This window comes from Aspergillus undulatus (assembly GCF_047715775.1).
Source record: "Aspergillus undulatus strain CBS 261.88 unplaced genomic scaffold BDV17scaffold_27, whole genome shotgun sequence".
NCBI classification, from domain to species: domain Eukaryota; kingdom Fungi; phylum Ascomycota; class Eurotiomycetes; order Eurotiales; family Aspergillaceae; genus Aspergillus; species Aspergillus undulatus.
In genome coordinates this window covers 207331-229856 of record NW_027396631.1, presented here as the reverse complement: position 1 = coordinate 229856, position 22526 = coordinate 207331, and the positions used below count along the sequence as shown (strand labels likewise).

Sequence of the window (22526 nt, the reverse complement as noted above, 5' to 3'; positions counted from 1 at the left end):
GTCAGTCTTGTCCATCTCCTCCACCGCGCTCTGTCACAGTCGCAGCCCCTGCCCTGCCTCCAGTCTCATCTCAGTCAAGCCATTTTCCTAATCCTCTTACTATCGCCGTTTTATTCTTGTTCCCCACTGCGCTACTGCTATTCCTGTCTTTCTCCGCGCCCCTGGCCCTGGTGCCCTGGTCCCGGCCCTGCGACGACTCGCATCTGCTTGCTTGCTTGCTTGCCTGCTTGCTTGCAGTCTCCTCTAACCTCCCTATCCCCTAACCTCCTAACCCCTCTGGCCTCTCCTTTTCGGCTTTTTCAACCTTGGTCCGTCAGCATATCTGACTGAGTTTGGCCCATGTGGAAACACCGTCCCCCATCGCGATCCGATTCAAAGTCTGGGACCGTCGATTCTGGTGAACGTGGATTCTTTGGATGGTCGAAGAAGAAGTCTCCGCTCAGTAAGTTAGCCTGAATTGTCGCCACTGGCCCAACTGCCTATACTTTCCGTTTATTACTCCTGCTCTCGTCATAATGTTCCATATTTTCATTATTCCCTCTTGACTGCTGTTTCGGCCCTTTGTCCCTCATTTCTTGTTGCCTCTCTCCTCTCCTACTCTGTTCCCTCTTTCAATCGCCCACTCCGCTTTGTCCGCATACGCCACGGGACTGGGGATTGTTCAACCCACCTTGACTGGGATTTGCATGCACGACAACCACACCGTCATCACCCCGGCTGCTCTCCCATTGGCGTCGGCTTCTTTTTGGCTTTCTTCTGCCCTCCTTCGTTGCTAACCAGTTCCCTGCCTAGCCGCTGCGCGTCCGGATTCCCCCGCTCGTTCGCCCTTACGGTCTTTTCGCTCCTTTTCCCGCTCTGATCGTCCGGACAGCAGTTTTCCCAGCCACACTGTCACTGCGGCGTCATCGCGGTCTCGCGCTCCTTCAACGGTAACTACCGGCTCATATTACTCCGAGATCCCCAGATCCGCCGCCCAATTCAATTCCTACTCCGACGACCCTATCTCCCGGACTACCTCACGTCAGACCTCAAACACCACGGCGGGAAGGTCAATGGCAGGCTTGATGGATGTCGACCGCAGTCGCTCGCGGAGGGAGCGTACCTTTGTCGGCAGCGAGTGTGCTGTCTGCGAAGAGCCTCTCGAACATACTCTGCGCGGCGAGCGCGTTCTCCAGTTTTCTTGCGCCCACGTAGCTCACGAAGCCTGTTTCTACGAATACCTACGCGAAATCGAGGGGCAATACTGTCCGACTTGTGATGCGCCATTGGGGCTTGACTCGACAAGAGGAGGGAATGTTCTAGATATCGGTAAGCACCGGCTGATCTTCTTTCTCGAGCGAAGTTTGGTCGCTGACGAGGTTGCAGAGAAATTAAGTAACATTGTACGCTCAGTTAACAGTGATGCCACCACTCAGCGGAGCGGCTTGACGACTCCGACGCCCTGGGATTCGGTCACCAGCCGGCAAGCTCCCAGCGACGTGGGAAGTCGAGCATATAACCAGAGTGAGGTTGGGAGCCGGTCATACAATCGCGATAGCCGAGATATGTACGGGAGCCGAAGGGACAGCAAGGACGCCGGCATTCAACGTGAGCGAATTGAACGCTTGACCTCAGGATCCCGCCAACAGCATTCGCGCAACGGCAGCGCTGCCGGATCCTCCGGCGAGTACCACGAGGGCCGTCGCCATGATTACGATGTCCAGGCTATGGAATCTGATCTCAGCCCTCGCACAGCCCCTATCTCGAAGAACCCCATCCCGGCGCCTACGGTAACAATCCGCAGCGAATTTCCTACACTCAACCGGTCCCGCCAACAGCAGTCGCTCACTTGCTTAATTACGGTTGAAATGCCAGAGGGGAATTGGCGCCCAGAGGCGGACGATTTCCGGAACAGCTCAGCGTCGCATTCACAACCCAAGGATGAACCGTACCCATCGCGCTTTCCGTCCGTACCAGACGCCAAGCCTGTTTTCGAGCAGGAGAACCTCGACGATATCGCGGAAGAACTTAGGAGCAAAGTGGACAACTGGCATGGTTTGGAGTTTCAACGGTACGTCAGCCTCAGAACTCCTGACTCAGACTTACGCTGACAGATTAGGTTTGGCAAACTTCGCTTGCACGGGCATATGCGAGTGGGCAAGGATCGTGAATCTTGGCAGGAGTTGGAGTGTTATCTGTTCCAGGAGATGCTTATCTGCGTCAAGGAGAAGCGGGTACCAGATCACCAATACGACCCCTCGATGCCCAAATCTCGTCCTCGCTGCACACTCAAGGGTTCGATCCTGATCAAGAAGCACTTGAAAAGCATCGAAGATGTTGCTGGTATGTCAATAGCGATATGGGAGGGGTCAAAGCTGACATCAATAGATGAACCTATTCTTACCCTGCACCTTTCCGTCAGCGAGCTTCCATGCTTTTATCTTTGCTTCCCGAACCGGAGTCAGCTGGAGACATGGCGCCGTGCTCTTGTGAATTTTGATGCCATCGACTCACTTCGCAGTCCTGAGCTCGACTTTGATCGCCACTCAGGGCAAGAGGAGGATGACTACCGCGGCAACATGAAACGGCAAGCATCGTTGAACTCTTCGTACGGCGCGGCGCGATCGAACAACACCACCATTACTGACTACGCAAACATGGGAGTGGAAACGTCGCTTTCGCCAACGATTCATATCCCCGTCGACATTGTTGTCGTGATCCCGGTGTCGTCCTCGATGCAAGGCTTGAAGATTACGCTTCTTCGGGACACTCTCAAGTTCCTTGTCCAGAACCTTGGGCCTCGTGACCGTATGGGCTTGGTGACTTTTGGGTCGAGTGGAGGAGGGGTTCCTTTGGTCGGGATGACAACCAAGTCGTGGGCTGGATGGTCCAAGATTTTGAGCTCTATTCGACCGGTCGGACAGAAGAGCTTGCGGGCGGACGTGGTGGAAGGCGCCAACGTGGCGATGGACTTGCTCATGCAGAGAAAGTCGTCTAACCCCGTGTCGAGTATCCTCTTGATCAGCGACTCGTCAACGTCCGACCCTGAAAGCGTGGATTTCGTCGTGTCCCGCGGTGAAGCTGCCAAGTGAGTGTCCAACTAACTAAACGTGACAAAGGAATAGTGCTGACTAAGACAGGGTTGGCATCCATTCCTTCGGTCTCGGATTAACACACAAGCCAGACACCATGATTGAGCTGTCCACGCGGACCAAGGGTTCCTATCTGTACGTCAAGGATTGGATGATGCTGAGGGAGTGTGTCGCTGGTTGCTTGGGAGCGATTCAAACAACCTCACATCAAAATGTCAAATTGAAGCTGCGCCTGCCCGAAGGCTCCCCTGCCAAGTTCGTCAAGATTAGCGGAGCATTGCATACGACCAAGCGAGCTACCGGCCGAGATGCCGAGGCTGCTCTTGGAGACCTGCGGTTCGGCGACAAGCGGGATGTTCTCGTGCAGCTGGTCATTCCACCCGACAACGTGACCCACGAGTCCCCGCCTCAGGACCCCTGGGAGAGTTTGGTCTCTGGACTGGAAGCTTTGGGAGGAGGCTCTGACGGCGACGAGCAGCGCGTCTTGAGCGTTGAAGAAGTCCCGCTAATCCAAGCAGACTTGACATACGGCGATCTCCTTCGGGATGGCCACTTGACACACTCACCACGACCATCGCTCCTTGCCATCACAATGCTCCCGCCAAACCCCAGATATAAGGGCTCAGGACGACCAGTCACTCCTCCAATTCCCCCTCATCCGTCAATTGTTCAACGCCGCATGGAGCTCCTCACTTCGGATATGCTCACGCGGGCTCTGACACTCGCATCGCGTGGTCAGCACGACCGAGCTCAGCATTTGCTCAGCGAAACCCGAAGTATTCTCAAAGGCCTGGGCAAGGGCAGCCTTCCTCCTCTACCTCCGCCTGCCTCAAAGGGCTCAGCCGAGTCGGAATCCCGGGGCGAAACGCCCACCTCAAACTCGCCCAACTCATCGACCTTTGAAGGTCACTCCTCGGCCGCATCCGACACTGCCACCATCACTCCTGTTGCGGCAGTAGACTCCACGACCATGAACGCCCTTGACGGCGACTTGGAGGCCGCCCTAGAGTGGATCAACCACCCGGCCGTCTTTGGCCGCGACTCCCGCAAGGCTGTCCTCCAGAGCATCGGCGTCATCTCCTCACAGCGAGCATACACCTTCCGCTCGCCTTCGGAAGCGCACTGGGCGCAGCGCATCTCCGGCGTGCGACGGCTAATCGAGCGATCGAAAGATTGGCGCGAGACAGGCGACGACGCGCTGACCGAAGAATAGACATGACTTTCTATCGTTACCCGCTCTTTTGGTTTATTTTGTTTTCACTTTCATTTTGGTTTCCGGTTTGCGGCTTCTGGATACTTTTCAGGTTGGCTAAGTTCAGGTTCTACTTTCGCTGTACCCGCTTTTTTCGCTATGATACCACTTTGTTGCTCATGTTCATGGCTGGCGGCATGATACCACGGTTCTCGATTACTATACATACTACTCTAATATCTCCTACCTATCTACTTACTCCTTCGCTATTTATTCTCCTTTTTGTGGATATTCATGCCTTCTCTTCATTTTTCTGTTATACATGGATTCGGATTCTGGTCTGGTGGGGGTTAGCTTGCCTTTGCCATTGTGTTTGTCATTTGATTGTGATTGTGGACAGGACAGAACAGGACAATGGTCACGATTATGTATGCGAATGCTGAAATGCTGAAGTCAAAGTTGAAGTTTTAAGTACCTTCCTATCTTACCTGTCTGGTGATATTGATACCTAGGTACTTGGTCATGATCATATTCTCTCAGAGGATTCATATTGCATCATGTTTCTCGATCTCTTGAGATAGTCTCTTCACGGCCAGTCTTCGATCCTATGAGCTTAAACTATGTATGATCATAGGCATGAGCGCCACCTGCATTTATTCATAGCCAAAGCCCTGACCTAAGAAAGCAGCAACTCAAGAGCCTAGATGGAAAGGAAGATGATAAACTCGCTCCCGCAGCAGGGCTCTCATCTCCCATCGTCCTAGTCATTTCGTCCCCCGGTGAGGCCTAAAAGTGCAGTGCAAGCGCCAAGATGGGTGATTCGCTCCTTGAAACCCACAGATGCTAAGCCCCTCTGTACAATTATTGTGGTTTTGACCCTGACCTGGACCGTCCTCAACACTCCACTAGACTAGTCCCTCAAGGAAGCTAGAATGTGGTGCATTGAGACAGTGCTTTTGGGTGAATATTGAGTAGGAGGGTATTACTCTTGTATGGCATCTTGGTTATTAGTAGCAACCACTCGAGAGTTCTAGAAAGGAATATGATCGACTCGTGCCGTACAGTAGGTAGGGCTCTTCCGGAGCTCAGAAGAGAAGGTTGGAGATCACCATTATAGCAGAATCGTGCTCTGCTTCAGTGAGCCTACTCCTCGGGCGACTAAAAGTGCATTACAGCCCAGAAAACTATCCAATGCTTAAGTCCATACCAGGTCTACGTATTTGGCCTTGATACTACACCTAGACTGGCGCGCGAGAGAGCTAGCGACGCAGTGCAGTGAGGCAGTGCTATTGGTTGACTCGTGGAGGGGGTATCACTCTTGCCGGATGCCTTACGTATGTAGGTCTATGAGCCTCCGAGACAGCTAGAAATGCTGTACTGCGGCTCTGCGGCATCTGCGATGGATCAGCTCACGTCACATCAAAGTTTCAAGTGCTCAGCAGGACTAAAATGCAGTGCTGCGGGGTAGTTACGCATCAACGAGGCAATCCCTGGGCTGTCCACTTCAGAACTCAGACAACGGGCCTTTGAGACTAAAAATGCAGTGAAACCGGTTAACCAACCATATTCTTGGATCCAACTACTGAAGAGCCAAAGAATCTGACAGAAGGTCCTCGCAGTCGGTCCTTCGCAGGGTCTAAAAATGCAGTACATTGCCACACTCATACGATCCTCAGCTAGATTTCAGCCTTGGCCCCCGCAAGGCGTCTACTATATAAGACTTACCGTCTGGTGACACAGATGGGAGCGGTGGCATTCTGTGAGCGGTAAGGTAGATATCAGCATGTTCAATCATCTTGTCGGTATATTGGAAGGAGGGTTTATGGAGGCATCAAGAAACCGCGCTCGATACATTGAGCTAAAATTTGGAAGTATGGAAATAGCAAGAATGCTTACTTGCAGTGTAGCACGCAACTGAGAAACATGGATAAGGAGCGATTACACGGGATATTTGCTGCCGGGGACTTGAACGTAGATGTGATGTTTGGGTTTGGGTTATTGTAATCTTCAGATGCGGCCTAGGTCCAGGCCGGAACTGATGAGGAGACTATAATACAGTTCTGGAATGGCAGGATAACTGGTTAGTTTCATATTACCCATCAATATCTAGTCCTCCGAGGCATCTACCGGGATGAAAATTATATGGGCACGCCGTCGCTTCTATAACAAACAAACAGCAAGGCATTCCAACAATCTAGAAGCAATAGGTCAATTAGGGCTCTACAGCGCCGCAGTGTTCAAATCTGGAAACGCCCCGGGACCCTAAAAATGCAGTGGTCTAGGCAATAATGGTCCCTAAGCCCTCGGCCTGGAGAAGAAGCGAGTTCCAGCACATAAAAAGCCACAGCCACAGGAAGATGACGGAAGTATGCAACAGCCGCCCACAGCTTAAAGGGCTTGCTGCATATTGACTCGGAATGGTGTACTAGTGCGCAGGTAGCCCTTCCGGATTTCTGCGGCGTCTGTCGTCATCTCTGATTAGAGCTTACAAAGAATGACCTTTTGCAAATCCTGTCCTCGTGCTAAATGATTTACTTAGTAGCATTCAGTCCCTGTATAGGCAGTGCCATGTCAGCTAATTGAGGCTAACCACCCTCGGGCACCATTATTCTCTGAATCGGGTGAAGATAGAATTCTAGTTGAAGGTGAGAGCCAGTCTGAGAGCAGGAGCAGCATACGGCACTGCAAACCTGAAATAACTGTGCCTCTGCAAGGACTCCATAATCCAGCCTGGATATGGAGTATCACTCCGTGATTCGTTTGGATCCAAATACCATGGTGTCGACGACATAGTTCCGAAGCCCAATGTAGCCTGCCGGTGCCTTGTCACCTGATGCCCGCGAGCCCCCGTCAGGACTCAAATTGCAGTGCTCGTACAGTGTCCAATCAACCCAGACGCTGGGAGCCAATACCAAGGACTAAGAATGCAGTGTCATCCATGCAAACGCCAATAAGAAAACGCAACGGGTTGAATCAGATCCATCCTACGTGGTCTGAAGGAGACCGATATAACCTCAAATCTGTGGCTCGGAACCCAGATGGCAGTCTGGGACCAGGAAAGCAGAAAACTCACAGGGAAGTAAGTGTAGACTTTACGGCACAAGAGAGGCCAGAAAAGCATAAGTACTATGTGAGTCATTGGAGTCGTTCCCTACGTTCCCTAGAGTTCAAAATTCGTACCAGAGTGCTGATGTTGGCCGATTGCACTGGAAGCCTTCTCTATAGACATGCATGCACTCCATTTCGGGCGACACTTTGTTGAGAACCCGAGGGACATTCCTGCATGCTGGCGTCTTACGAGATGTAGAAGTGCCGCACGACGTCACTCACAGTTGAGCCCATCTGCGAGGCGCAAATTTCACGTCATTTCCCGATCTTCTCGTAAGAGTCAGCAGACCAGAATGAGCTTTATGCCCGTAGTATTGAAATCACAATCTCACGTCAATTCCACGCCCCCGGGGAAAGGCAGCACACCACTATGCTTCAGATTTCATTTAGTGTAACCGGTCGAAGTAGCCCTAAGAGCACATTGCTGCATAGAAGGCGGAGGCGCAGTTTGAGCACAGCGCCCAACGGTCACACGGTCATATTCTAGACTCCAAAGCACAAGACGGAACGCCCATTCTTCTTCCCTCCCGTGGGAGCTAAAATTGCAGTGCTGTAATCGGAACCAGTAATTTCGCGCTTTGAGGTGCTGAGGACCAAGGCCCGTGAGGCTAGAAAGGCAGTGTTATGCATCCCTAGTGCGTTCTTTTTCGTACTACCGGTCTAGGGTCTCGCACGGTGGTACTGCGTGATTCCTACTTGCTGTATGTAGCAACTCCACATATCGTTTGCTGCTGTGCTGGTGTTTGGAGATAGTCCGCGACTGAGATAGAACCGTACAATATGCTTGCTTGTTGTGTACTGCTTGTCGCCATGCCTAACATGTCACTATCTTTCACAGATAGCTGCCATAAATTGGTGATGACAGTTCTTTTTGCAGGATTTTCTGCATAAAGAATACCATATTATTAATTGAATTCAGTGGTCCCAGAATTGGAATCATAGCAGACTCTAAAAGACACGAAACACCAAGCAGACAGCATATAAAATCGGGAATACTCCAATTGAATAGCGAGATGTACTTTCAGTTCTGAAGCTTCTCCCTACCCTACAGTATTAACTACTAAGTTTCGCCGCTACTCCAGGCTGCGGCCCCGACAGATCTAGCAATGCAGTGCAGCCTTGGATTGCCGCATCACGGGCTCCCCAATCATTCTGAACCCCGGCAGAACAAGGCTCTCGCAGTCTCTACCCAAAGTATACTTATTCCAAGCCTTGCTAGAGCTAGAAATGCAGTACATTATTGCCCATTTTCACCCACTGATATCTGCCCTCACTTGACGGCGCCTAGTGGCAAGGCTCGTCTCAATGTTGGCTTCGTCCTTCCCATGACCAGCGATACTTGCCCTGTACAGCTTAGAATCTAGCGTCCTGGACACCCCCCGAGGGTCCTAAAAGTGCAGTACATCGCCACCCACCCAACCACCAGATTAGGAAAGGCATAGCCGTATCCACCAGGCTTCCAGGCAACGCAATTCGGATCCCGCCTCGCATCAGCTTTCCACCCCCGTCCTCTCCGACTATATTGCCCACTGGAAAGGCAGAGATATTTAGAGTCCCAAGATACAGCTTGACAGAGCTCATGACGCAAAGGAAGTAGTTCTCAAATGTCTTGGTTTACAGAAAGCTATAACCGCAACTTGAATTATGATGACACCAAGAGCAAAGGACTAGTTAGACCGTCACTGGAATTGACGTCTTTCCAACCATGACTCTGTACACATGGCGGCCGTCCCCCGCTGCAGCTTCACATAGATGCAGTCTAATCAAATCCTTTTCTCAACTGCCGTAAGCGAGATTCTTTAGGTAGTCATTCAGGTGCGTAGTACGCTAGCAAGGTTCCTCAGCGCTCCGACACCAGTGGGATGACACGTGGACCTCCGAGTTTTAAAAAAAGAGATGTATTTGCTGGTTCCTGCCTACCTATCTATACAATGTTCAGGTCCCGGACACAAGAACGTCATGCCTAAGGAAGTCGCCCTTAAGCATCCCATGCGCGAAGATACGCAAAAAAATCGGCAGCAGTGAGGACAGAGCAGGACAAAATACCGTTTTAAAGGCCCGCTGAAAGAAATAAAAGGGGATTTGAGTGCTGGCAACAGGATAGGAATTCAGATTGTTCGGCCGCTGGAGGAACAGCGTGATCCTCACCACCTCCCCCAAGCCCTAAAAGTGCAGTACAACGCCACTCCATTACGCCATCGTCATTCCCACTGTTCATTTTCTGTGCTCCCCTTGTAGTCTCTCTTCTTCTGGATGGGTATGACGTCATTTGATACCCCCTGGCGCGAGCTAGAATTGCAGTGTACGTAGCGTTTACTGGTCTCGCTGGTGAAACTGCAGACGGTATTGAGGCGCAATCGGGCGCAGCACTTCCAACCTCATTCCGGCCTCGTCTTTAGTCTTGAGAGTGGAACGTCCACTTCGTTCAACCTCCCCTGGGAGCTAAAAATGCAGCTTGCAGTTTGCTTACTGTGCGCGTGGCTTGACCGCTGCAGTGAAGCACACGGACTGTGGGCGTCTCATGGCCTTGCGTCCGGAGCTTCGGCTTGTCTGTCAAAACAGGCAAGGCAGACCATCCCCCGGCCTCCGAGGGACTAAAATTTCGTGCGTGATGAGCACAAGTGAATCTAAGAGTGACCTTTCATAGAATAGCGCCTTTTCGAGAAGTCTATACCGGTATCGTTAACCCGGCATTGCAACATGAGACCCCCGGAGTTCAGATTCGAAAAGTCTTCTTCCTATACTGCAGCTGACTTGCTATAATTGTATTAACTAAAGAGTACAGAAGACTATATGGATAATAAAAATTATGTATGTCATATGCATGGAGTTCACTTGCCATAGATCTTAATATATTGCTCTTGACATCATACCTATCCTTTAAGCCCCCAGAGAAGTAAAGGTGCAGTGTAGAAGGACAAGTAGAGACAGGCTGTTGGATTTACCAAGCAAAACCTAAAGATAACTTTCACGCCTTCGACCGTCCACCAGAGTATCCACCCACATGCCCTTAGATTCAGCGTCAGCTCAGGCCAGCGTTAGTTGAACTCACCCGGCCGGAACCCCCACGAGCCTAAGAGCAAGGGAGTTAGATTGCGATGATGCAACCATATAATCGCAAGACAGCCACAGCGAGGTCCGGCATTGCTCAGCATCTGCGGTCTGCCACGGATGAGGATTATGAATGGCCATGCAGACCGGAATCAAATCCAGCCTTCCACTGAGGCATAATGAGATAAGGGAAGAATTTTATGCGCTACAGAAGCTTTGACACTGCTCTATGTACTAATGCCTTCTGCTTCGTACTCTTTCAACGTATCCAGTGTCCAAATTCCAAGGCAAACAAACCCGTTGGACCCGGCGGGCCAACCTCCCGTCTACCCTAAAAATGCAGCACCAGCCAACTTTTCATCCAATCGTATTCTCTGAACTGGACAACTTTAGGAGAATAGAGATAGTGCCGTGCCGGACTATAACTTTGGTTAACCTGCTATAATTACAATGTTCATCAAGTAAGGAAGACTATAGAATTGCACATAATATATTTTATAGTCTTACTGAGATCCTGAGACTGACTCCTTCATAAACAGACATGGACGTTGACTTGACTCCACGAGTCCATGGTCATAAGACGAGGCGGCGGCCCCGGTACTCTAAAAAAGCAGTGTCACCCAAGGTGTCAAGGCCAGAATAAGGCCGCAATCATACTTAGGGCAAGGACTAAAAATGCAGTGATTCTCAGGTAACAAGGCAGTAAATTTGGGACGTTGAAAAAGCGCCCACACCCCAATCTTCCATCTACCACAAATATTCGAACTCGTGCTCCTACAAGGCCACGGCTTTTCTATTCTGTAGACTTTCTGCATTAGGAAGTACTTAATTGGCAGGACAAGACTACTATGTAGTATATATGCAGTGACGATAAATAGCGATGCCAAAACAAAGGCTGGCATTGCATAATTCCACGGCTTCAACGGACTCACGAGCAATCGCGACTATAGATCGACTATCAAGTATGAAATATCGACCCAACCCGTATAGTTTTATGTTCGCCGTAAGCCAACCCGAGCTCCTGCGAGCTCTAAAAGTCCAGTCAGTAGACGAACAGGTTAGCTTAGCTCCGTATTCAATCTTGACAGTCTTCTCAGGATTTATATTCGCCCTGCAATTAAATCTGTGGCAGGCCGTGACTAGTGGAAACGTGAGGTTGCGTGGCCGCCGGCAGCGCCGGCGGCCCCGGACCCTAAAAATGCAGTACATTATGACGATTGGACTATATGGAGCCAATGCCTTTAGAATTTACATTGCTGAATTCGTATTCGCCGCGGCTCAATGGAAGACAAAAGCAAGGAGGGAGGGCGCCCTCGGCAACAGCGCCCTACATTGGCCCAGAGTCTGGATGTACTCTGTACAGTGATTTGACAAACGACACTACCGTGTTAGCCGAAAGCGAACAGACACGAAGCAGTGCTATGCAGCGACCTCAACAACTTCCTGCTCCCTCCCTGGGATCCTCAAAGTGCAGTGCTAGGCCGAAGTGGAGGCGCCAAGGCTGGTTTAGGCTGCGGCAAATCGTATAACCTACTAGCCTCCGTACTACTGGCCCAGGGCCCTAGGACTGCAGTGACTATCGCCTAAAGACCATCTCCCCAGGACTCTAAAGATGCAGTGTTCCAGCCCATATGCGTGTTTTAGGCAACAGGACAGGATCAAACTAGTAGCCTTAGTGGATGAACGGAGGAACTAGACACTGCTGCCCGTTGCAACGTGACGCCGCTTACCAGCGGAAGTTGTCCTACACTACTATGCAGTACCCTGTAGCTCCGTGTGAGATGAGGCGATGGCTCCGGCACGGTAAGGAATGCAGTGTTAGGCGACTACTCGAGCAGGGTTGGGCACTTGGGCAGCGTTAAGTTCAGTTGTAGGGCGATGCCAACTGCTTGAGAAAAGAATGGCTTATCGGCATAATAGACGGTTGAGTGCGACACAGCAAGTTAAGCTAGGCTGAATAGCAGAGAGACGTATTGCAACGAGAAAAACAAAGTTAGCTTGCTAACAAATCCAAACCCTATTCTAACATCCAGAAATAGATCATGGCGCCCAACATGGCTACAGGTGACAAAACTGCGCAGGATTTATGACAAGTATAGTACAGTATCAGTGACAAGAACCACCTTCAACCTCATTCTCGAGATTCTCGGCTTGTTCAAAATCATCCTCACACAACAGCTTCCCATCCAAAATCTTCCCCAAGTGACTCTTATCAATCTCCTGCCCATCCTTCCGAATCTGCGCCATGAGCACCTTCAAAATCTTAAGAGGGCTATTATTGAACCCCGAGGGTAATGAATAGCCCTCCGGTGCTTCGATAATGAACCCACCCGCGGCAACGACCATACCCTCTGTCGTAGAGGTTGAGGCTACCTCAAGGAATTCGCAAATCTCGCGGTACTCGGTCATAGATGAGATGTAGAGCTGGCCTGCGAAGAGGTTCAGTTGGATTCTGAGTTCGATTGGGATCGCGAGCGGTTCTGGGCGTGAAGGGATGGTAAAGAGGTTGAGGGCGTCGAGGGGTGCGTAGCTTCGGTTCTGGCGCGGCGCATACAGGTGCATTGTGGTGGCCTTGTGCTGAAGGACAGCGCCGTGGAGTTTGTTGGCTTCCCAGGGGCTTATGATGATCATGCACTTCACGGTATTTTTGTCCGATTCTGTCCGCGTGAGGACCCATTGTACTGGGCGCTGGTAGTCATCTAGGAGGGACGACGGGCCCTTTGGTTTCTGAACAGTACTTGCAAAGTCTTGGGTCACCAGCAGCTGGGAAGGGAACTCCGACAATTCCAGGTATCTGGCAGCTGATGTATTCTTCAATGGTTGGAAAGCGGGAATAAAGGCAGTTGATTCTCTTTGCAGCGTGCCAGTGGTGGCAAATAGATGCACATCCGGATGAAGGGAATGCTTTACTGGTGTTGCAGAAGACGGCCGTTGGACTTGCCGCTCCTGTTCAATTTCTGGGGCGAGTTGTCGTTCCTGCTCTTCTTGGAGCTGTGTAGAGTTGAAATTAACGCCCTCAAACTCCCTGCATCGCTCTAAAATACGGCGGATATTCTCGTTGTCCTTGTGGGAGTCTGGAGCGACGATAGGCGGAGTCGGATCGTCAGGACGAGGCCGGTATCGCTGCTCGATAGTCTGCGATTCAGGCTCGAGGTACTCTTCCGCTTGATCTTGGACATCTGGATTCCACCGTCAGACCGAACCTTGCGCCAATGATTGCTTTGACGCTCAAAGCGTTCTCCCTGGACTCCCTACAGGGGTATGGTGCGTTGCATCTCGCTAGCCCTACGTACGTATTTTGTACATCCTTTGAGACTCCGAGTCTGAGAACTGTTGTGAAGCACTCATAATCGCAACTGTAGCGACCTAGATGAGCTTGATTGTCAACATCAATCACCCAAGCTCTAAGATACAGCATGTATCGTCTGGCTTGCGGCGGGCGAAGAGGGCCGATAAATCAACTGCAGGTTGGGAAATAGTCATTCCATCCCGTCCTGAAGACTAAAAGTGCAGTGCAGATGCAGATCCGGAGTGTTCGTACACAGGAGTTAGTGCCACATCTGCAGAATGCACGTCTGGAGCTAGTCACACCTTGCTGGAGACTGAAAGCGCAGTAGAGAGCCAAGATTCTTGTGAAAATGTGAGACAAATGCACAAGTGAGCTAACGCACTACTGAGTAACTAGTCCAAAGCAGCTATCAGCGGTATGAGTAGCAGCTGTAAGACGAAGGCTGATGCCGCAGCCTCGACGCTCAGGCGTAGCTGCTATGCCTTCTAATATCGCCACTTAATGATGAGACTGGAAGATAAGGCTAGCTGACAGACAATCAAGGTATGTAAAGCCTGGGGTACCCAATTTCTTATTGTTCCGATAGCAATTCTGTCCTTTCAATGTCTGGAGACTTAGATTTCGGGAAGGCAAAGTGTTGAATTTACTGCTTAATACAGTCTGTTTACAAAACTGGCGGTAGGGCGTTTCGGCCCATGACTTGATTCATTCCAGAGCCTGAGCCTGGTCAGATTAAGTGAGTATACTATCCTGTACCTAGGAGAAATAGTATATCGATGTAGGTGGAGGAAGGGATCCCGCACAATGCCACGTTGTGAACCTAGAACAAAATCTCTAGTCGAGTAGGAGTATAGAATGTAGAGCAGAGATATATTGCGCCGTTGACAATTGCCAACGGAGCATATAATTTGAAAGCCACCGAGCTAAGCCCCTTAACTGTAGAGCTTCAAGGCGGACTGCAAAGATTTCGAGCTTATTGGTATATTTAAAAGGCTCCTTCAGGACCTCCAATGTATTCATCGACACAACCAACATCCCCGGTAGAGCAAAGCCTACACTGAACCCTTAACCCCAACCCCAACCCACCCAGCAAACGCATCCGCAACACCCAAAGCCCCGAAATTCTCCTTCGGCCGCCTATGATGTCCCAAATGGCTCATAACACCCGCCAAGTCCGCAGAATGGACATACATAGCCGCGAGCAACCCCGTCGCGCCGACAACGACCATGGTCAGCCAATGCGCGTCTAGAATCCTGACGACCGTCATGACGGGGAGTGACTGGGTGAGAAGGTAGTCGAGTGGGTGGGCGTGGACGACTGCGAATGGAGACGGTCTGGTATGCGGGAAGGAGTGGTGGGTTGAGTGGATGGCGGTATACAGGGGTTTGGTGTGCATGAGACGGTGGAGGGTGTAGAAGATGAAGTCGAACGTTAGGACGGCGGTGATATAATGCGTGATGATCTCGGTGAGGGGTGGAGGGGAGGTCGAGATTCTGCTCAGGCTTTTCTGGAGGGGAGGTGCGTCTTTGGGGTGTCCGATTAGGGTTGTAAGACCGATTCCTCCAATTGCGGTGACTGCTGTGTGGACGGCGGCTAACTGGAGGAATTTCTGGATTTTTTCCTTTCGATAGAAAGATTCGTAGATTGCGTATCCAATGTACACCGTCAGTTGGGTGGCTGCTATTATGATAGTCTCAAGGAAAAGAGGTAAGATATGCTTGGCCATGATCTTGGTCGATATATACTATGTAAAAATGTATGTGTACAAAATGCGGCAGAAAGCTAGAGACCAGACGAGGAGTACATGTCTTATACCACCCAGCGGCGAGTCAGAGACCAAACTCAAAACCAACAATGTGACGTGTCGACGAACTTTGAGTTCTTTGTTTCGAATATACTCGGCCTGCAGATCCCAACAACCAGGACCATCCACTAGAGATAAGTATCTACAGCGTTAGAGGAAAGTAGTCATGCTAGGGACGGACTAGTAACAAGGAAGGGATCCTCACCAACCGTCTTTCCACTCCACCCGAGGGCAGTGGCAGGCCGTGGACTGTACTTAGTTAGGTCTGAGTTTGAGGGCTCAGTGCTCGTTGCTCCAACCTCCCGTAGCTACTAACATGCAGTGCAGTAGGGCTAACATGAGACCCACAAGAAATAATGCTTACTGGCCAGTCAATAGCATCGATTACCTCGTTGATGCCGATCAATATCCAGGGAATATTTGCAAATGTATACTGATTGCCGTTGCTGCTGCTTGGGATTGGGAATTTGGTGAACTCTGCCGAGTGCGTTTCCGTTGCGAGGGACTGGACTTTAGGGTATAGAAAGGGATAAGACTTGTATGAAGCCGTGCCGGTACGCCCCTTCATTTATCTATGAAGTAACTTCTGACCGAATTCTTTTCGGGGTGTTATGACTATAGGCAATATACGATTGTGGAATCCCTCCTTCAACCTCACAATGTCGGGGCGCATGAGTACGTCTCATTATGAGTCAGCGGAATAAGCTCGACAACTCCGGGCTTTTTTTTTTCTGGATGCGCGGTATTTGCTTTGCTGATCTTCCGAATGTTAGGACTCGGTGCTATGATACGCAGCGAGCGATACTGCTAGTATATATCAACCAAGGCAACTATATCTTCTGACTTGCATGGCCATTGGCCTTACTTCTATGCTATCTCATGTTCAAGATCGCACTGGTTGTGGCTATAGACCGCTTCTTCTTTGGACCAACTCATCAAGGATGAGCCCATTGTCGCTCGTGGTAGTGACTATGTACAGCGGGTCTGGACGGTCTCCGACTGACCGCATCGTCAGCATGATACTCAGGCTTATATCTATTTCCCCGTGAGCTGAGTTACGGCGCGACCCCATCTTAGGAATGGCAGACTGAGTCAGTCCGTAATGCAAAGCTATTCCATGTGTCCTATCGTGAAAAAAGTCAATTTTGCATAGTTATGTGATGAGCCCAATCACTGAGATTACCGTCTAAGCCGTCCTCGGACCTGCTCCGTTTATATCGATAAGCAAGCCGAATAGCGTGCAGGATCGATTTGGGCATGTAATACTTTACTCATACTGTCAGTCCAGTTACCCTCAGCCAGGGATCTAGGGTTTGTCAGGTGTGCCCCTGCGCACACGAGAGTGCGATACCTACACCCGTGTTTCTGTAAATGCCCAATCTAGAAGTTAAGCAACCATGCATGAAGGAGTGGCCACGTGGGAGGCCTACACTGCATTTTTAGTCTCACGGGGGGCTGACCGGGAGGGCTAGGTTATCTTGCATGGACAATCGACCACATGAGCCTCTACACTACAACCTTAGTCTCGCGGAGGGGCTGACCAGGTCTCAATCTGCCTGAGCTTTGTGGAGATACTACTCCACCCTTCGAGGTCATAGGGCTTTCCAGCTCATTCGGATTTCTCGATCGAACCCGGAATCTCCTTCTGGTAGATGACAGGGGGTTTGAGTACTTTCGATACATAGTCTTGCAGAGCAAATATCAATAATTTTAGTGCAGCTCGCGCATAAAACAAATTCTCAAACGAAAAAATGACCCAAACTCGACAGAAGCTCGATCCCGTCCACTCTCATCTCACCCCCGACCTACTCCTGGCCGCGGTGCTGCTGACGCTACCCTGCTGCGGCGCAAATGCTCAGCCTCACTGTATTCCCAGTGTCGCGAGAGACTGGAGTCTCAGCCTCGCTGAAGATCTGACCATCACCCTGAATCACCGTCAGGTTGCCACACCGTGTATCTAGTGCGTTCTCGCTGTGCAATTAATGGCTTCCTCAATAGGTCGAACTAAACACCATTCCTATTCCGTAAAGAGTGGTTACTCTGGAAGTACTACGCAATGGTGTGGTGCAGATGTGGCGTGTCGTCCTGTCTGCATGGGCAAATTAGGGTTCGTGCATCTACTGCATTTTAGGGCCTAGGAGGGAATGACCGGGAAACATGGTGCATCAGAGTACACCCTTGTTGTGTTGCGTATCCATACTTTTATTTTACTTGCTTTGGCCTTATCTGTAAGATATGATATGTATTTGTCTTATACTCCGTACGCTGGGTCCTGTACCCTTGCGGTGTAATCGTCTATGCAAGCAGGGCTGGCGCTTTCGTTGCGCAATGCGATGCTGCTTTTGCTTCTTTTCACAACCTTACTGATGTGTGGCAGCGCAAGCTCCGTCAATAAGGCACTGAAGTAAGTTTTTCTACCAAAGGCCACCTCTTCTCATCAGACCCCAACGGCTTAGGCATAACATCCCACCCCACCTTCAACCCCTCAATAGCAGCAGAATGCCTTATTGCAATAATCTCACCAAACCCCGTGTCTCTCGTCTCCAGATACTCAGTAGGTACATCATCCGTACAAGTGAAATCCCTTGTCTGGAACCCACTATCGCCTTCCCACTGTCCCAACGATCTTAGATACTTCATTACACCCGCGAGCGAGACATCGACGACCCATGACCCGCCTTCGGTCGCCTGCTTATACAGCGCAGCCATGATCCCCGCGGCGAGGAAGTACCCGCCTGCGTGGTCTAGTGCCTGGCAGGGTGTTGGGCGCGCGGGTTCGCCTTTGCCGTAATGTTCGGCCTCGGAGACGTTCATGCCGCTACATGTTTGGACGAGGGAGTCAAAGCCGCGATTTGCGCTCCAGGACCCGGATGGGCCGTACGCGGACATGTTTGCGCAGATTATGTTTCGGCCTTTGGACTGGGCTCGGCGGGCTAGATCATCCGGTGATAGATCGCGCTCTGCAAGACTGCCAGGGCGGTAGCCCTGAATGAGAACGTGTGCGTCGTCGAGAAGGCGGAATAAGTCGTCTTTGTCTTCCTCGGAGCCGAGATCGATGTGGATTGTGCGTTTGCCGCGTCCGAAGTCCCGGTCCATTGTTGGGAAGTCTGGTAAGTTAGGGCTAGTGACCCAAAGGACGTCGGCGCCATGTGCTGCTAGTGTTTTGCCAGCTAAGGGGGCGGCAATGACACGGGAGAGCTCGAGGACGCGCAGACCGCGGAAGGATTTGTCGTTATTTGGCGAGTGCATCTCCTCTGGGAGGCCCGGTGGTCCATCTGCTAACTTGCGGAGGAAGATGGGAAAGTCGGCGATGGCGCGGGCTTGCGGGAGGATATCCCACTCTTCATAAGTCCGAAGCGCAGATATGACGAGCTTGGAGTCAAACGCTGCAGATTCGAGGTCGATTGCGCGCCACCTCGAAATCTGAGAGGCCACTTGGGTGCGGTCGGCAGTTGGTGAAAGATCTAGAAGGGCCTTTGCGCCGTCGCGGTGGTTTGGAAAAGAGTCGTGGAGGCGAACGTGCCCGTCTGCTGCGTTGTGGAGGCCGCCAATCGGGCCCCATGGTGAAGGGGCGGGCTTACCGGCGAGTGTATACAGTCGCTCGGACTTGAATTCGATGGCGGCGTGTTGCAGAGGGACTGTTACTGCGGGAGTCGAGCTGGAGTTGCGATGCGCGTGAATGACTGCAGCGAGTAGGGCACCTAGTCCAATGGAAGCTTGCGCGAGATGCCCGATCTTGAACGAGGATGGCAGGCCCAAGCCTTCACCTGGCAGGGAGAGCTGGGACAGGTGCTCCGAGGGCAAACCTAAGCCATTCCAGATGTGCTTTACACTGTCTATTGCGGAGAAGTCAGAGCGGTCTGATATATCAGACTTCTCTTTCTCTTTCGCCGGTGGAACCCTAATGCCAAGCAGAGGGCCATGCTGCTGAGTCCCTAGGGTGTCTCGCTCGCCAACGGTTCCCTGCTCCCATGGTCGCCGGATCGTGCATTTCCAGGCCAGGGCAGGCTCGAAGAACATATTGGTAATGATACCCTCTGGCTTCAGGTGGTAGAGTCGCATTATCTGCTGGTCGGTGAGAATGTTGGCGTTCTTGACTCGACTGTATGCTTCCTCGGTATCAAACATGATGTCGAACGTCAGCTCAAATGGGCCCGAGTTCTTTGAGCGGATGATCTTCGCAATCTCGAGCATTTTGCATTCGCCCTCGGGGACATCTTTCTGCTTGAGCGGTTCCAGCGACTCGGACAGGAGTTGTTGCCTCTGAGCCGTGGTCAAGCTCGGACAGGAAAGGCTCTGGGGAATTCGCTGATTGTTAAATAATGCCACCTTGATTGGAAACAAGGATATCTCCTCTCCCTGCTCAAGATTGACGAGGTGATAGACGTTGAAGCGGAAGACTGGCCCGGCCGCGGTCTCATGCGGCGACAAGGGCGAAGCAAAGTTACCCGTCGTAGCAACTTGATCCCTGTACGGCATATGCAGAATAGACGCGCGAGCGTTGTTTGCAATAGTGTACGACAACTCCTGAGATGGAGCGACGGCCTCGCCTAGGATACCCAGCTCATGGCTAGGAACCGGAGTTGGCTCAATCGGGCCCATTGTGCCATTGCGCCCGTAGAAGTGGAAGATTAGTCGGCATTGGGGCGACTGATCAAGTTCAGAAAATAGCTTCTGTGTATAAGCTCGAACTTCAGCCAGGAATTCGTCAATCTGACTGATGAGGATGGGGTCGCGGATGCCCCCGATGAAAATGGTGCGGTACCCTAACTTCTCGACTCCCTCAAGTTTCACCTGATATATTGGAGTCGGCACAAAGCTGGCTCCACGGACACGGACTGTCTTTTCTGTTAATTGCTCGTAGGATGCGTCATCTAGGACCAAGACACCCCCTGGGCCAGGGAGCCGATCGGGGCGCGTTTTCTCATAGAGAGTATGCGCCGCGACCGAAAGAGGAGTACAGCGTTCTCGCGGAGCCAACGGTGTCAGGTCAAAAGAGTCCTCGCGCGTCGTCGCAATCATGGACCGCCCCTTTGGCACCGCGCAGATTCCACCGCATTCCATGATCTTTCCCATATGCCAGGCCACCCCCGGCCGGACTCCGTGGCGCATGGAGTATGCAGCAAAGGGGGCAGGGTCGTACGAGCGACCGCCCAGAATAATGTCCGGGTTGTGCGCGAGAGCCTTGAGATATCTATAGCTGTCAGCTGTATTGACAGGCTGTTGGAAGATCAGGGATCGTACGGTTCTGCGCCCATCTGCGCGACAACGTCAATTGCCTTCTCTGCGCTTCCCACCGTCAACTCCTCGACCGGCCCACACGGCCCGACTTTATGACTGGCAATGCGCTCTTTCAATAGCTTCTTATCGAAACTGGCCGATATAGTGGCAATCTTGAACGAGAAGCCCTCGGCTGCCGCAATTTCCTGCACGATTTCGAGCATTTCTTCCACATGTTTGTCACTTCCGTCGCCGCCGACCGACCCAATGAGAACTTGAATTCTTTTGTGAAAGCAGGCTTGTAGAATTGGCGTCAAGTCTCTGATGTATGACTCTCGCCCGCAAGTCATCTTATTCAAGCCCAGCTTGTACGGTCCGCCGTCAGTAGAGCCGCTGTCGACAATGATCGCCTTGGGCGAGAAGTGTTCAATACCATACCAAAAGTGCTCAGGCCTGTAGCCATAGCCAAGCATGGCATTGGGCGTGAGGATGGTGAACTCGGCAGTCATTTTTCCGGTAGTGAAGAAGGATTCAGTGACTGGCTGCCTGGTATAAATGCAGGCAGACTGTCGGCATCATTCCGAGCGGGGAAACAGGCCGACTTTCGGAGTTTTCTTATACAACACGCCCCTCGCAACAACAGGAACAGAAGGCCAAGCCCACCATGGCATTTGCATAACTATTTCCTCTTCTCTGGTTTTCCAAATCCAACACCGTCGACAGGACGCCTCGAATTGCTCGGGTATCGCGACCTGCTTTCCACGGGCTGCCGTTGCATAAGGGTGACCCGAGAGGTTCCGCCTGGGGTTTCTGGGGAGATGAGGACGAACTTGGAGCTTTGAATCTTATTACCGAAAAAGTCGTTCGAACTGCTGTTCTGGAGGTAACTGTGGGAAAAGTGGTCAATTTGAAGTATTCAACCCTCTGTCCATTCCGCCCAGACTCATACTGAGCCGTAAAATCCAACCTCCCACTGCATATTCCGCTGAAGCCCATGAACCCGAGAAGAAAGCCCTGTGCCCATACCTTGATTGCAAAAGGCCATGCAAATGATGATGAGGTGGGTACCATACCATTAAGGGTCGAGGGGCAAGCGACGCTAATAGATCTGCAGCTGGATTTCAACACGCAGAGCTCTAGTCACTGGGACGGACTCAGGCATTACCCATATGCAGAAACAAAGCAGTCCTACAATGGAGCAACCCAAGCTGCTACCAACTCAACAGATGAGCTCGGGATCTAGAGTATGCGAAGATTCAACCATTGCGCTGAATTTCGTCTAACTCGTGCAGATGCTGCGGCGAAACCCACTGTCACGCGAGGGGTTCTCCTAGACTGGTACTCATACGCCTTGCGAAATAATCTACCTCACTCACCGTTTACGAATCAAGCGATATATTTGCATGACCTTCTTCAGGTCGCCCGAGAGCAAGGCAGCGACTTTCGGCGAGGCGATGTCCTCCTCATCCGAACCGGCTGGACAGCCGCGTACTCGAAGCTGACCGATAGCGAAAAGGAGAAGCTTGGGGGTCGCGACAACCGAGCTTCTATAGGGGTAGAAGCAACTGAAGATGCGATTCGCTTCCACTGGGATCAGCAGTTTGCCGCTGTCGTCAGCGATACTGTTGCATACGAAGCATGGCCGTCTGCCAAGCCATGGGGGGTATCCATGCATGAGGTCTTCCTCAGTGGCTGGTGAATGCATATAGGCGAGTGTTGGGACTTGGAGGAGCTTAGTGAGACCTGTAAGAGACTTGACCGCGTTTTTCCTGCGGTTGCATTGACATTCA

General features: G+C 51.4%; 5 protein-coding genes across 5 annotated transcripts; 2 read left to right on the top strand and 3 right to left on the bottom strand.

Moving 5' to 3' along the window:
- Positions 1 to 1052: 1052 nt before the first annotated feature.
- On the top strand, positions 1053 to 4284 carry BDV17DRAFT_282101 (vWFA and PH domain-containing RING finger protein; the record flags this gene model as incomplete). The annotated part of the gene is made up of 5 exons (XM_073760144.1): positions 1053 to 1308; positions 1366 to 2050; positions 2099 to 2322; positions 2368 to 3067; positions 3120 to 4284. The coding sequence occupies 5 exons, from the start codon at positions 1053 to 1055 to the stop codon at positions 4282 to 4284; spliced, it is 3030 nt and encodes a 1009-aa protein (XP_073615144.1).
- Positions 4285 to 12528: 8244 nt separating this feature from the next.
- Positions 12529 to 13770, bottom strand: BDV17DRAFT_291798 (uncharacterized protein; the record flags this gene model as incomplete). The annotated part of the gene is made up of 2 exons (XM_073762205.1): positions 12529 to 13601; positions 13716 to 13770. The coding sequence occupies 2 exons, from the start codon at positions 13768 to 13770 to the stop codon at positions 12529 to 12531; spliced, it is 1128 nt and encodes a 375-aa protein (XP_073615143.1).
- A 993-nt stretch (positions 13771 to 14763) lies between these two features.
- BDV17DRAFT_291797 (sterol desaturase family protein) lies at positions 14764 to 15438 on the bottom strand (the record flags this gene model as incomplete). The annotated part of the gene is made up of 1 exon (XM_073762204.1): positions 14764 to 15438. One exon carries the CDS (start codon positions 15436 to 15438, stop codon positions 14764 to 14766), a length of 675 nt encoding a protein of 224 aa, XP_073615142.1.
- A 2466-nt stretch (positions 15439 to 17904) lies between these two features.
- BDV17DRAFT_291796 (uncharacterized protein) lies at positions 17905 to 21245 on the bottom strand (the record flags this gene model as incomplete). The annotated part of the gene is made up of 2 exons (XM_073762203.1): positions 17905 to 20710; positions 20761 to 21245. The coding sequence occupies 2 exons, from the start codon at positions 21243 to 21245 to the stop codon at positions 17905 to 17907; spliced, it is 3291 nt and encodes a 1096-aa protein (XP_073615141.1).
- Positions 21246 to 21982: 737 nt separating this feature from the next.
- BDV17DRAFT_291795 (uncharacterized protein) lies at positions 21983 to 22435 on the top strand (the record flags this gene model as incomplete). The annotated part of the gene is made up of 1 exon (XM_073762202.1): positions 21983 to 22435. The coding sequence occupies one exon, from the start codon at positions 21983 to 21985 to the stop codon at positions 22433 to 22435; it is 453 nt and encodes a 150-aa protein (XP_073615140.1).
- Positions 22436 to 22526: the final 91 nt, after the last annotated feature.